The following is a 12,570-nucleotide window of genomic DNA, read 5'->3' on the forward strand; positions in this document are numbered from 1 at the left end:
TGTACCAAATGAGCTCAATACACCATATGGCCTCCTCTCGTTTGTAACTTTTCTTATGGACTTAAAAGGCCACAACATGTGTTTGTACATCTCCCACTTTCAGAATATTCCCTTTTAATTTTGCTTCCTTTCAGAATTTTAACAGTAATTAAAAAAATACTGAAATTCTACAATTCTGACTTCCATTTGCAAACCCTCGGATTCCTTACCAGTAAATCCTTTGAAACACGCATGGTAATCTACCCACTCATGAACTAAAAAAACAGATACTTCCTTCATGAATAACCATTCACTCTTATGAAACCAGACTCGTTCAGTGCAATTCTTCCTAATGTGTTTTTCAGAAACCCAAACACTACTAAAAAAGTCCCGATTGAACTAGTTACTTTATGTATACAAAAAAACAATTATACTGTACAGTAGTTTATACAGTACAGTAGTAGTAATTGTGACAATCTGGATTAAAGTAACTAAAAGTGGAGATAAAGATTGAAACAGATGTGACTTTAAGTACACATCATTATTGCAGGACTAAATCGTACAGAAGAGTGAAATCAACTTTAAATGGAAATATTCATTTTTGAAAGAGAAATCTGTCCATATTCTTTGATAAATTTCTCACCCCTCCTGGAGCTACACTTAATACAAAAAGCTCTAGTCTTGCTTAGTACAATGCTGACCATTCATCTATTGTCAGAAAGAAAGCTGCTTAATTATAGTAAGGGTCACAATGAGCTGTCCAAGAAAAAGACTTAGGTATAAGGCAGAATTACTGCCTTGATGGGACACTAGTCCATCACCTGACCCACACATGGACAACTTAAACACCCCCAATTAATTTATACAGCATGTCTATGAGTGACAAGACGAAACTGGAACATTCAGAGACACTAGGCAAACTTCACAAGGATGGTGCCTCAGAATCAAACTTAGAACTCAATTGCTGTACGGCAGCAGTGATAACTGCCACACCACCTTGCAGCCCAGAATGTAAGTTTACTTAATGGTCCTGTAAATATAAAAGGCAAAAGAACAATAAAGTGACAAAACCCAATTATTGTATGAGTAAACATATGGCTGACTGCAGCTATATTTTATTGCAACGAAAACATACCATCCTAATAAAAATTTTTAAATAATCATTGCATATACTATATATGAATACATAAAAATTCATAAATAAAGGGAAAACATAATAAAAGCTAGGAAGAAACAGATAAGTAATGAGAATAAGCACATATCTTGAGTTCTGCTTTTCAACAAGTCTCATTTGGAAAACTAACAATGTACTATTTCTTCTTTTTTTCCTACTGCAGAGGTTACATAAACAAAAATGTTACAATACAAATAAAATGGCAGACTGTATGGACAGGTTTTTACTGTACCATATAACTAGATTGTATTGTAATGGCATTCCGAGTTAGATTACAGGTTATTTTTCCAGTTACTCTCTTCAACACTTCTTTCCAATTTCAGTTGTCCTGGAAAGTCTGTACAAAATAATACATGTAAAAATGTTATCAGTCTTAATGATAAACCATATATATAAATGGATTCATTTTAAAATAAAAACTCATATCATCACAGCTGAGAAACAGCCATTCTGTGTTAACAACACCATGACTTCAATCTCAAGCCATGCCATTCCACAAATGTTTTTTTTTTATTTTACCTTTAATTAATTAACTAAAAAAATCATTGTAACTACCTTACAGTATGCATACTGTACATGGCCCTGGGAATTCCATGGAGACTTAATAACAAATGACAAATTCAACAGGTCAGAAATGACACGTAGCTATAGATAGCATTACCTTTGATATGGGACTAAAATAATGTCATACTACCATGAGCAATTAAGTCTTAATTTACAATGAAGAGGAAGCTATTAAATTTGCTCTACAAACTGTTAAGGGTCTTATATCCTTCATTTGTTTTACTTGTGTAGTGACATGTTGAATTAATCATTAACCACTACAAAAGTCCCAAAATGAATGAAAACTAAACCATTGTTTTGTTCAAGCGTCAAAATGCTTTGAGAGTGCATTTGACATCATGTTCCTTACCACTGAGAAAATGAGAAAATGTAACTGTGGGGGAAATTCTCACTTAAACGTCCAAAAAACTGAAAACCATGTCCTGAAGTTAGTTCCACATCCAGACACTGCATGTCCCATGATCTGTGAAGTGTGCCAACTTCAGTCCATGACTGAACCAACTGCTCAGGCTTTCAGCAGTTCCTTGAAATAAAATTTGTTCCTCCATTACTTTTTGTTTGGTCTTTTTTTGCCTTAATCCTGATTGTTTTCATCTTAATACTGATTTTTCATCTTAATACTGAAAGTGTGGCAAAGGAAAAGTGGGGTTGACTTGAAGTGCATGTCTTCCATCAATTCTCAATCCTCCTGAAGCCTGGGGAAATGTGCAGTTTTGTCCCACTGACCATTACCCTCACCACAGCTAACGCTACAAGTATTTCATGCACCATGTGTCATTCATGCCCTGTTCTTATCAAAAGGTGTTCAATGCTTGATGCAGGCTTACAGAGGCATTAAGTTATCTGGTTTTCCTAACATTTTTCACAAACAGTATTCATTTTCACTTTAACTTTAACAAACCAAATGCAACTTATGCAACATGCAACAAGGAAGAAGGCAGAAGTCACTAATGGGGTTTTGTCTCTGACTGACTTACCGTGGCTCCATTGCAGTACTGTTGAAAAGGACTCAAGCCTGTGCTCCCGGCTGGCTGCTGACTGCTGGAATTTATTGCCAGAAGCTGGAATCTGTAAGGCTGAGGAGGCCCTGTGGACTCCGTGAGAGAAGGTTGTGGAGTATAAACAGCCATGCTGTCATTGGCGAAGGGGAGACCTGAGTTCTCATAGCAGCCCAGAGGGTACTCAACGGGCCAGTAAGAAGACTGGGGGACTCCAGGTCCAGAACTCTGCTCCAGTGTGTAAGGGTTGTGCAAATTTGTGCAGGAACTGAAGCTTGGTAAATAGGATAAAGATGGGTCTGAAGCCATAAACATCCCAGGTGGCTGATGGGTTGGAAAGCCTTCTTGTGAAACAGCTGTGCAAGAGCTGGAGCTGGAAACCATGACTGGGGCAACAGGCGGGTAAATGGCCACACAAGGATTGGATGGTTTTTGCAACGCAGGCTGAATGCATCTGCCCAAAACATTAGCTGCAATGAAATCTGCAAAATAAAGAAAGAGGCACAACTCAACGACAGAATAGCAGCAACAGTAAAAGTCAGAAGAGGCCCATTCAACTCATTCAGCCTGTTCGGTAGTTAGTAACTAATTGATCCATGGACCCCATCTGGCAATTTCTTCAAGGACATCAGATAATGTTCTTTGAAATGCCTGGATATCTTGTGCCATAGCCCCATAAGATTATGTCAGAGATTAGATTAACAGAGGGCATATTTTGTATACTCAAAGTGGAATTTAGCCAGGACCCTGAGGTTAACACCCCTACTATATGAAAAGAAATTACTAGAATCTACTAGTCATTTAAAGAAAGAATATCTGTTCCTGTGATAACTGAAGGGTAATCCTAATCATAAGCAATTATTTCCTAACCTTCATCAGTACAATGTATTAATATAACACCATAATGTAAAAAATAAATTGCAGCAGCTTCCAAAACACAGGATGTCTAATTTACAACAGGTCTACGATGTGAATTCCCACGTAAAAAAAATTATTGATCAAAGAAGCAGAGATATTTAAAAACGTTTTGACATTATAAAATATGTAGAAAGATGCTACTTACTATCTATCAGGTCTTCATCAATCTGCTTTTCAGTGGCTAGGGCAGTGTCTGAAGTCTGATTCTTCTTCTTTATATATTTCCTGAAAGAAGAAAATTGGGAATGTAATAAGTCAAGAAAACTAAATTATTTCCATTTATTGTATTGTCCTCTAGAAAATGTCAGGATGGAACAGATACCAGTAAGCTTCTAAATACTACCGCAATCATTCTATGCAATTTCAAATTTTAAAGGATGACCTGCACTTGGAAATAATGCAGTTTCAAGCAATTCAGAATGATCATGGTTAGGTCAAAAATGGTTAATAAGTCATACAAGAACAAGTATACAATAACGAGTATACTGGTAATACATTCCCTTAACAGTGCTCAATAAAATAAAACAAAAATGTGTTTTCCAGTACATAAATGTAATATTATAGTCCATGAATTGTTGAAACAAAAGAAAAAATACCGTTTTGTGGGCACTTTCACTGGTTTATACCATTGCCTCATTATCTTTTCTTCCAGGGCTTTAATAACCTGAAACATGAAAAAGAAAAGTGAAATGTCTTTTTCCATTTGTTATCTACTGATCCACTGAGCCACTGATCCCAGTCCATTGCAAGGCTTTAGTTTCTTTCTCATACTTGTATCTCCAATTCTTTAGGTATTCATGTTTTCAAACTCCAGGAAAACCTTGAGTTGAGCATATAGCCCTGACATGTTCTTCCCTTTATAAAGATTCGCCATGGTAAATCAAAACGTAATAAAGCAAATTGAAAAATAAAACATAAATAAATATAGAACTAGGAACAAGTAATAGGTTTATTCCATGCTGAAAAGAGAAGAAAGAAAACGCAACATTTTGGCCGAAACGTTGTGTTTTCTTTCTTCTCTTTTCAGCATGGAATAAACCTATTACTTGTTCCTTTACAGCCTACGCATGCTGACGCAGCTACCCACCTAAATATAGACATAGATCATTTACAAATTATAAGGATCTATGGAACTTAAATGTATGGTAAAATCATGGCAAAACAACAGTCGAGCATTTAAGGGCTGTGACAATGAAAGGAGTCAGACAAGTATCCATTTTGATTGTTATACTGTATGCTTGCCAGGCTGTTTAACCATGGAAAACTTTGTGTATTATGGTGCATTTTCAATAAGCTAAGTATTTGCAATTCTGTTGTACACACAATAATCACATTCTCAGTCTATTAAATAAATACTCTGATTAAATGTTTCCATGAAATGATCCAGTCTGTCTAACACCTTAGTTAACTGCATTATTACATCACGAACTACAATGCAGGTCAATGATCAAAGAGTTACCACCTAGAGAAATAACTCGCTACCTTTGACAAAGTTTCTTCTGGCACCCGGCACTGAAGGTACTTAATGTACTTGACAGTCATTTCAAGGACAGAAGCCGTGTCAACTCGCTTCTTTGTCAAAAATGGCAGCAGGTCACGGAGATGGTTACAGCACTTTTTAATCTGTAACCTTTCCAAAGGGAGAACAAAGGCATTATTAGTTGTAGTTCCACAGTGATATCACAGAATAAAAAAAACACTGGCTATAATACATTAGAAAATAAAACCTGCAACACTAGCATATTAAATATGTCCAAATATTTCAACTTGTACATTAAAGACAGTCTTCAGCTGACAAAAAGGTAAATCAATAGTTTGATTTCAAAGGCCTTTTTCAGAATGTAGTTACCTATTGTATGTATACATCGATATAAATGTTTTGCATCATTTACAGACATTGAAAATGTCCAATCAAGATTTTATCTTTTTAATGCCATTCAAAGTCATATCCATTATAAAAATTGATTGACAGCATATTAAAAATTAAAATTTTTCTTTCCATTTCTTTGGCTCACATGAACAGGAGAGGACAATTCTCTAGGGTCCATTGAGTTGCCTGTGCCTAGCAACACTTGTATCATGTCCTGCTACATTAGACCTTTACCTTCTTTTCTGTTCCTTCCTGGAATGAAGAAAAGCCTCATTTGTACAACTGGTCTTCTGAGATGATGAACTGGACAGAGACTGAGCTTCACTGGTATCAGGCTGGTCAGGAGGCTCTAAGCTTAACGCATCACTGGAAAGAAAAAACAAAGACTGAAACACCATTAACAGGTACTATGCTATTATTTAGGAACTGGCAGCCCTTACAAGGTTTCTTTTGTATAGTTCAAATTTTGAGGCATTTATTTTTGCCTCCCCAAAAATCTAAGTGGATATCCCTAAAAACACTATTTATCGCAAGACTGGGCCAATACCAAATGAGCTGCCAAAACTTAAACCTTGTCCATAATTTGAAAATTATTAAATCAAATAATTAAAACAGTACTATAGTAGGAAATGGTTTTTCCATCTATGCCCTGAGAAGTGTTCTCACTATAAGAGCAAGTGGATGCTTGGTTCTCTGCACCGATCAAACCTTAAGCTATAGTCTTAAAAATCTTATACAGGTAGCACAACTGTGAGGTATGAATTGGAAATGCAGATGAACTAATGTAAAATCCAAAAGTAAGCTCTTCATGTTAAATTCCTTTCAGAGCAGCCAGTAGTCACAAAGCAATGAGAACCATCTGAAATATACTCTGAGGCAATACAACACAATAAACATTGAATACTGGAACTGATAGAATTTGCTGTTTTTAATTCCTCTTAGTATATGTTCATCCTTCCAACAAAAGCCGATATACAATACATGACTGCTTCATTCCATCCTTCCAGGTGGTGTGCTTTTAAAAAATAAAAGTGTGCAAGACTCAGCTGCTTGTGAGAAAGGATCATTTGAAAATAATTACATTTTCATTTCCTCAATACTGTATTAGGTCCACTTTTTCTTGTATTTTTATTAAAATCCACATAATGAAAACACCGCACAATGTTAGTTCTTACTTCGGAAAAAGGTGCTATGACTCCTCGTCAGCTATCAGAGTATTAGAAGTTTACTGTGTGCAAGTAATTTAGGATTCTTCATAAAAGCCTAGCCCCTGATTGCACCTCTTTACTTCACTAATGTGCATGATCTTGCCTTAAACACATACAGCAGATTGTACATTTTCAGGTGGAGAATAATTAGTGCACATGATACAGTTAAGACAGTGAAGGGATAGGAGACCTTTTGGACTGGTCTTGTAAACAATTGCAGTCTTCGATATCTTTTCTGTCACGCACTAAATATGCTTTAAGTGTATTTCTCTCTTGAACACTATAAATAGCTATTATAGCACTACTCTGATACTGTGCACTACAGACGATCACAAGGATCTTCTGCTTAACTCTTTCTTCTGAAACACAACCACTGCTCAAGTCTGATGTATTTTATTTATATTTTTTCTGAGGTTTCCCCATAATGTATTGTGCACGGCATCTTTTGTTTCACTATGTTAATTTATTCAATCATATTCAAGAAGCATTTCACACCTTAGTATACAATATTCTTAGTGTTAGTCTATTACATTACATTTTGCGTAGCTTTCTTTTTAAATGTTCAATTAATATAATGCTATTTCTCATGCTAAATTATTTTAAAGTCAAGAGTCAAGCTCGTCATAACAAGACTGTAATCCAACACTGCTGAATTCGGCAGATAATGGTTTTTTTGTGCCAAATTCCAGAAAGGAAAGAGTTAAAAAAAGCCTGGTTTCTGACTAAATTACTAACTACTTGGCTAAGTTCTCAGGTCAGTCGATTGCACATTCTGTGCAGGCCAGGTATGCCAGGCTTTAAACAGAATCAGATTGTTCCCTTAGACAAAGCCATTAATCATAAATGAATTGCCTGTCCCTATAGCAAGCAGAGCCAAAACTTCAATTTTCTTATAGTGCTTTAAAAATGAGTGTGTCCAAGCAATAACCAGTGGCTCAATCAATATGCATAGAAAAAAAAAGGTTCATAAGTTTCAACTGTTAAGTACAGTAACTCTAGCAAACAAAGGCAAAAAAAATGCAATACTGGAAAAAACTGAAACTGTGTCATAAGAAAACTGAATGCAGCTATCCTATCCCAGACATATGGAAGTTTCTTTACAAACATGGTTGGGATTTACAAAAGAGTAGCATGTACCTGTACATAAGTATTACAAAAAAAAACTTAGTATGTCTGGTGGTAGACCTACACACAGTAAGCACAGAATTAAGTCACCTCTCCCATCAAATACCATAAATGATTGTTTCTTTAGTAGACAACAAAAATGATGAATTACAAAAATAAAAAACAAGCCTTTTTTGGATGGAGGGCCCTAAGTCCCCCTGAGAGTTGGCAGGTTCCTGTTGTTTCTGTACAGCCCACACATCTGAACCTGGGTTTGGATTGGAGTTACTGTCTTTCTTGTCTGTTGGAGAGAGAACATGTTTTTGATCACACACAACTTTGCTGAGGCAACCCCTCTACAATTCTGAACATTCAGTTATTATGTGCAACATTAAGAATTTAAAGCCATAAAACTTCAAGAAAGCCTTTAATGTTTCCATGAAATGTGTCCATGAAAACCATGCACTGTACATACTGTATATACAGTACACTGTATCTCATTAAATATGTGAAATCCCCTATTAAATATTGAGGGATACTACCATGGAGTTGTGATCTTACTGTGACATACACGTATACAAAGAATCTGCATATACAAAGAATATTTGGCTTATTGAGTCTGTTGTACAACATACTGCTACCAATAAAGGTGAAAATGGTAGTAAAATGAGCAAACGTTCTGTAAGAACACAAATTTCCACACCGTGATGTGAATTATGAACAAAAACATAAAGGTTACAAATGAAAGAAGGCTATTTGACTATCTTGTCCATTTAGTAATTAGTAGTTAATTGCTCCAAGTATCTCGGCAGTTTCTTGAAGGAAAGTATATCGGACTCAACAACATGGTTGGGAAGCTAGTTCCATACTGCTGCTACTTAAAGAAGTGTCCCCTGTTCTCAGTTTTAAATTGCTCTTCCCCATAGTTTTCACTTGTTCCCTCTGTGTGTTTCACAGTAAAGGTTCTTTCATTATTCTAGTGTTGGAAGCAGCACCAATTTTTAAAGGTTAAGTGTAATAACTGCAACTCATTCAAAAGTCATTTTGCTTCTTGTTTCAAAACCATTGTGCTCAGGGAACAACACTGCAGGATGGTTACATTAATACTTACTTCTCGGACACATGAAGTCACATCCTTTAAGAACCATCTCTATATTATGCAGCGTCAATGGCTTGGTGAAGATAAAGTCTGCAACACTGCCTATGAGGTCCTTTTCTGGAAAAGAGCTCAGTTATACAGTAGCTTGCCATCTTATCAACAAGGTTCAGAAAAAACATTACTCAATGCATACCTACCAAAGTGTATCTCTGGAATAATTACAATACAGATTACTTTCTCTGACTTCTTACTTTGGTTGTTCCTATTGGAAACAAGAAACAAGAAGCACTTTGATTCCTTCCTATTTTAATCACACTGTATTCTTTTTCTCACTTTTTATAATTAACACTGTATTAAAATAATGAGATTATAAAAGTACTTATTTAAAAACAGTTTGCAACGCTTCAGATTTTGACACCAATCCAAATGTGTGAGAAAAAAAACATTTCTAGTGAAGTGGTGGACTATTAGTGTTTATTTTTGGCATTTATACACCACAGTTCATCACATGGAACCTCCTTATATTAGACCCAAAAACAATGTATTCACAAATGTTTTACTGTATTTCTTCATTTATTTCCATCCGAATCTTGTTAACTCAAAACTGTTGAAAACTGTGACCCATCTGAACCTTTTCTATAGCATACGGTACCTCAAGGCATGACAGCATCAGTTTAAACATCTGGTGATGCTCCAGATTAATAATTAAAAGATATCAGATTCACGCTGTCAGTGACAGCGTGAAAATAATATGAACCAACAAGGAGGTGAAAAAAATAGGCTGCATAATCAAAGCAAGACATATATTAGTTTTTATGTCAAATGTGAAGTACAGCTGGCTGATGTTTCTTTTAAATGTTTTAACGGGTGAATTTTTAGCACATGCACTTGTTAGTTTCCCTGTGACTAACATATGGCTCCAATCTACTTCCCCCACACATATTCATTTTCTTATTTTGTACAGGATCTTTTTTTTACCTAATAACCTGGAGACTTTTCAGATCTGACAGAGGCTGTGTCGAGCTCAGGTGCACGAACATGAAGTGGAAGCTGTAAATATCTAGGAGTGCTGTGGCAGTCTGCAGCGGGCTCTTCATGATAGTAGCACTGCCAAACCTCAGAAGAGTGTCCTGAAGAAGAGCAGTAGTCACGTCAACAGCATCTTCATCACCAATCAGCAAGGCGCTGAAATCTTTCTAGAAGAGATTTCATATATAAATTTCATATCTTAAAGACCTCAAAACAAGACATTCATCCAATGTTTGGCCAATAGTTGTACATATGGCGCTAATGATCATATAAACCCCTGCTGTCCAGCACAAATATCAGGTCACACAGAATTTGAAGGGTAATTCATTTGGTCATTAATTTGACTTTGACATCAGAAAGGCAGTCACACATGGGATAAAAAGTATTCAAATAAGGCAGTTGTTTTAGGCTGCAGGATTATTCTGCATTTCAGAGGACACATCCAACTTGGATCATCGTAAAATTTATCACATTAAATTGTTTTTTTCCCCCCTGTCAAACCACTTTCTGCCTCCCTCTGGATTAGAATTTTCCAAAATCAAATGTCCCAGAATGTTGACCTGGCTCTTTGTGCTGTCCTTCAGATGAGATGCCGAACTAAAGTCCCAATTATCTGGCCATTAAAAGGTCCTATGGCATTGTTTTTAAGAGTAGGGATGATATCCCAAGTGCCTTATTGGGTATGCCTAATCCTACAGCTGTTAATTTTTTACTGTGAATCAGATCACCACCAGTTAAGGTGAGGTAGAGAACCCTCTACTTCACTGGGGAATAAAGGATATTCTTGCGGATAAGATTTTGGGATCCATTGGAATGGGGAAAAAACCCACTATAAAAAACACTAAACAAATAGTTGAAAGGGTTGAGTAACATGGCCCATCTTCTATTCCGGCTGCATAGAAAGTTTGCCAGGTCCCCAGTTTTCAAACTGCACTTTATTTTAATACAGGGATTCTCTCAACAAGTACTGTCGTGGGTAGTGATTACTTCACAACAAAGATGAAATCTGACATGGCTGTTACTGGTGGTGAAACATCACAGAAGTTCGCACCAAAGTGCCGTTGCCGGGTAACATTCTAGGACGGCTAAGGAAACGACAACTCTTAAGATAAAAAATATCGGATGGGTTGCATGACGAGCATCAAGCACAGTGCTGTGAGAAGACAGTTTAACCAAATGCCCTTCACACCATCCACCAAATCAATCGGTCTCGCAGACCCAAACAATGACAACACGCCATACATCAGTGTAGCTGAATGGGGGAAATACAATAACTATTACAAGTGCAGTGGTTTAACATACTGTGCGTCCATTTCCACGCTTTCTATACCTCAGCAATTTATATTTGCATTTTCAGAGCAACTTTAACACATTCCAGTAAGGTATTTGTCGCCCTCCCGATAAAACAACGCTGTAATGCTGAAGCCACTGTTAATTTTACGTAAAGTGCTGCAAACAATACTGTAATGCAATTGTTACAGGTTCATTTAGCTTAGACATAACCAACTCAAAATTATTTATTTGGTGTTTAACCGGAATGAAGTTATAATACACTATTAACCGTTTATTTTCAAGTTAACCTTGACAACAATATAAAGTTGAATTGCAAGGATTTAGCAGTTTTGCCCTCAAAACACTAGAAAGAATAACGTTTTTCTCAGCATCTGTGATTACAGACCACAGCAAGTCTGTTGAAATTTACGAAATACAAAACAAATCTTTCACCGCATATCAAGTGCACGGCACCCTTTAAAAAAGAAAAACAGCCTTAAATTAAAAAGTGCTTAATTAAATCGGATGGAAGGAAAACACGTGAAAAGTCAGCAACTCCTCCTGGCCTTACTTTGTTAGAAGGAACGTGTTCTAACTCGCATGCCGAAGACATTTTGCCGCGTGGAAATGCAAATGCAAGTGTAGAAAAGAATCTTTGCACGACAGAGAAATTTTATTAATCAGTTTTTGTGTCAATTCCGAATGACATGATTGGAAAACGCCTTGTGCAACACAATTTTCAGCTGGAAACCGTCGTGTCATAATTGTTTTCTGCAGCGACATAATTAGTAGTTTGAGACTGATTTTTATAGACACAAAAGAAGCATGCTCTAAAATACCTTATAAACCTGTAAAGTTGCAGTCACACCATTCACAGAAGTGTTGGTTTATTAACCTGGAAGGTCAAAGACTTAATTTTATATTTTTGTATTTTTTAATTGCAAGAATGACTTTTTACTTCAACAGCTCACTATAAATGTATTACTCTAAATGAAAGCAACCAATATAAGTATTTTATTTGTTCCATTACTTCTTATTTTAACTATCAAGTGTAAGTGTACTAACTATACTTTATTGCCCAAAGACTGGGTTCCATTTTCTCATTTTTATCTCATTAGTCTGTAGCTTTACAGTTCACTTGGCTTGGATCAAAAAATGTCTTCTTCCAGACAACCCTGAATTTTCAGGAGAGGTAATTTATTCAGATACTGCCATGAAATTAAATAAAAACCCTTTAAGACCGTGAGAAGGCGTTCTACATCTGTTTGGACAGTTATATCTTATTCAGCTTTATTGTGTTAATTGACTGTAATTTGGGATGTTTGTGTGCTGATCTTTTGTTTGTGTTGGAATTG

The 12,570-nt window shown here is 36.2% G+C and overlaps 1 protein-coding gene across 1 annotated transcript; it reads right to left on the reverse strand.

Annotated features, from left to right (window-relative positions):
• Positions 1–1,472: 1,472 nt before the first annotated feature.
• On the reverse strand, positions 1,473–11,828 carry LOC148830645 (spermatogenesis- and oogenesis-specific basic helix-loop-helix-containing protein 2-like). Its single transcript, XM_088920340.1, has 11 exons — positions 11,787–11,828; positions 9,893–10,110; positions 9,112–9,176; positions 8,927–9,031; positions 8,005–8,116; positions 5,738–5,869; positions 5,116–5,263; positions 4,230–4,297; positions 3,779–3,858; positions 2,695–3,197; positions 1,473–1,490 (listed from the first exon to the last, which is right to left on the reverse strand). The coding sequence occupies exons 1-11, from the start codon at positions 11,826–11,828 to the stop codon at positions 1,473–1,475; spliced, it is 1,491 nt and encodes a 496-aa protein (XP_088776466.1).
• Positions 11,829–12,570: the final 742 nt, after the last annotated feature.

The sequence above is a fragment of the Atractosteus spatula genome, chromosome 7 (genome assembly GCF_055471065.1).
Source record: "Atractosteus spatula isolate fAtrSpa1 chromosome 7, fAtrSpa1.hap1, whole genome shotgun sequence".
Classification (NCBI taxonomy): Eukaryota; Metazoa; Chordata; class Actinopteri; order Semionotiformes; family Lepisosteidae; genus Atractosteus; species Atractosteus spatula.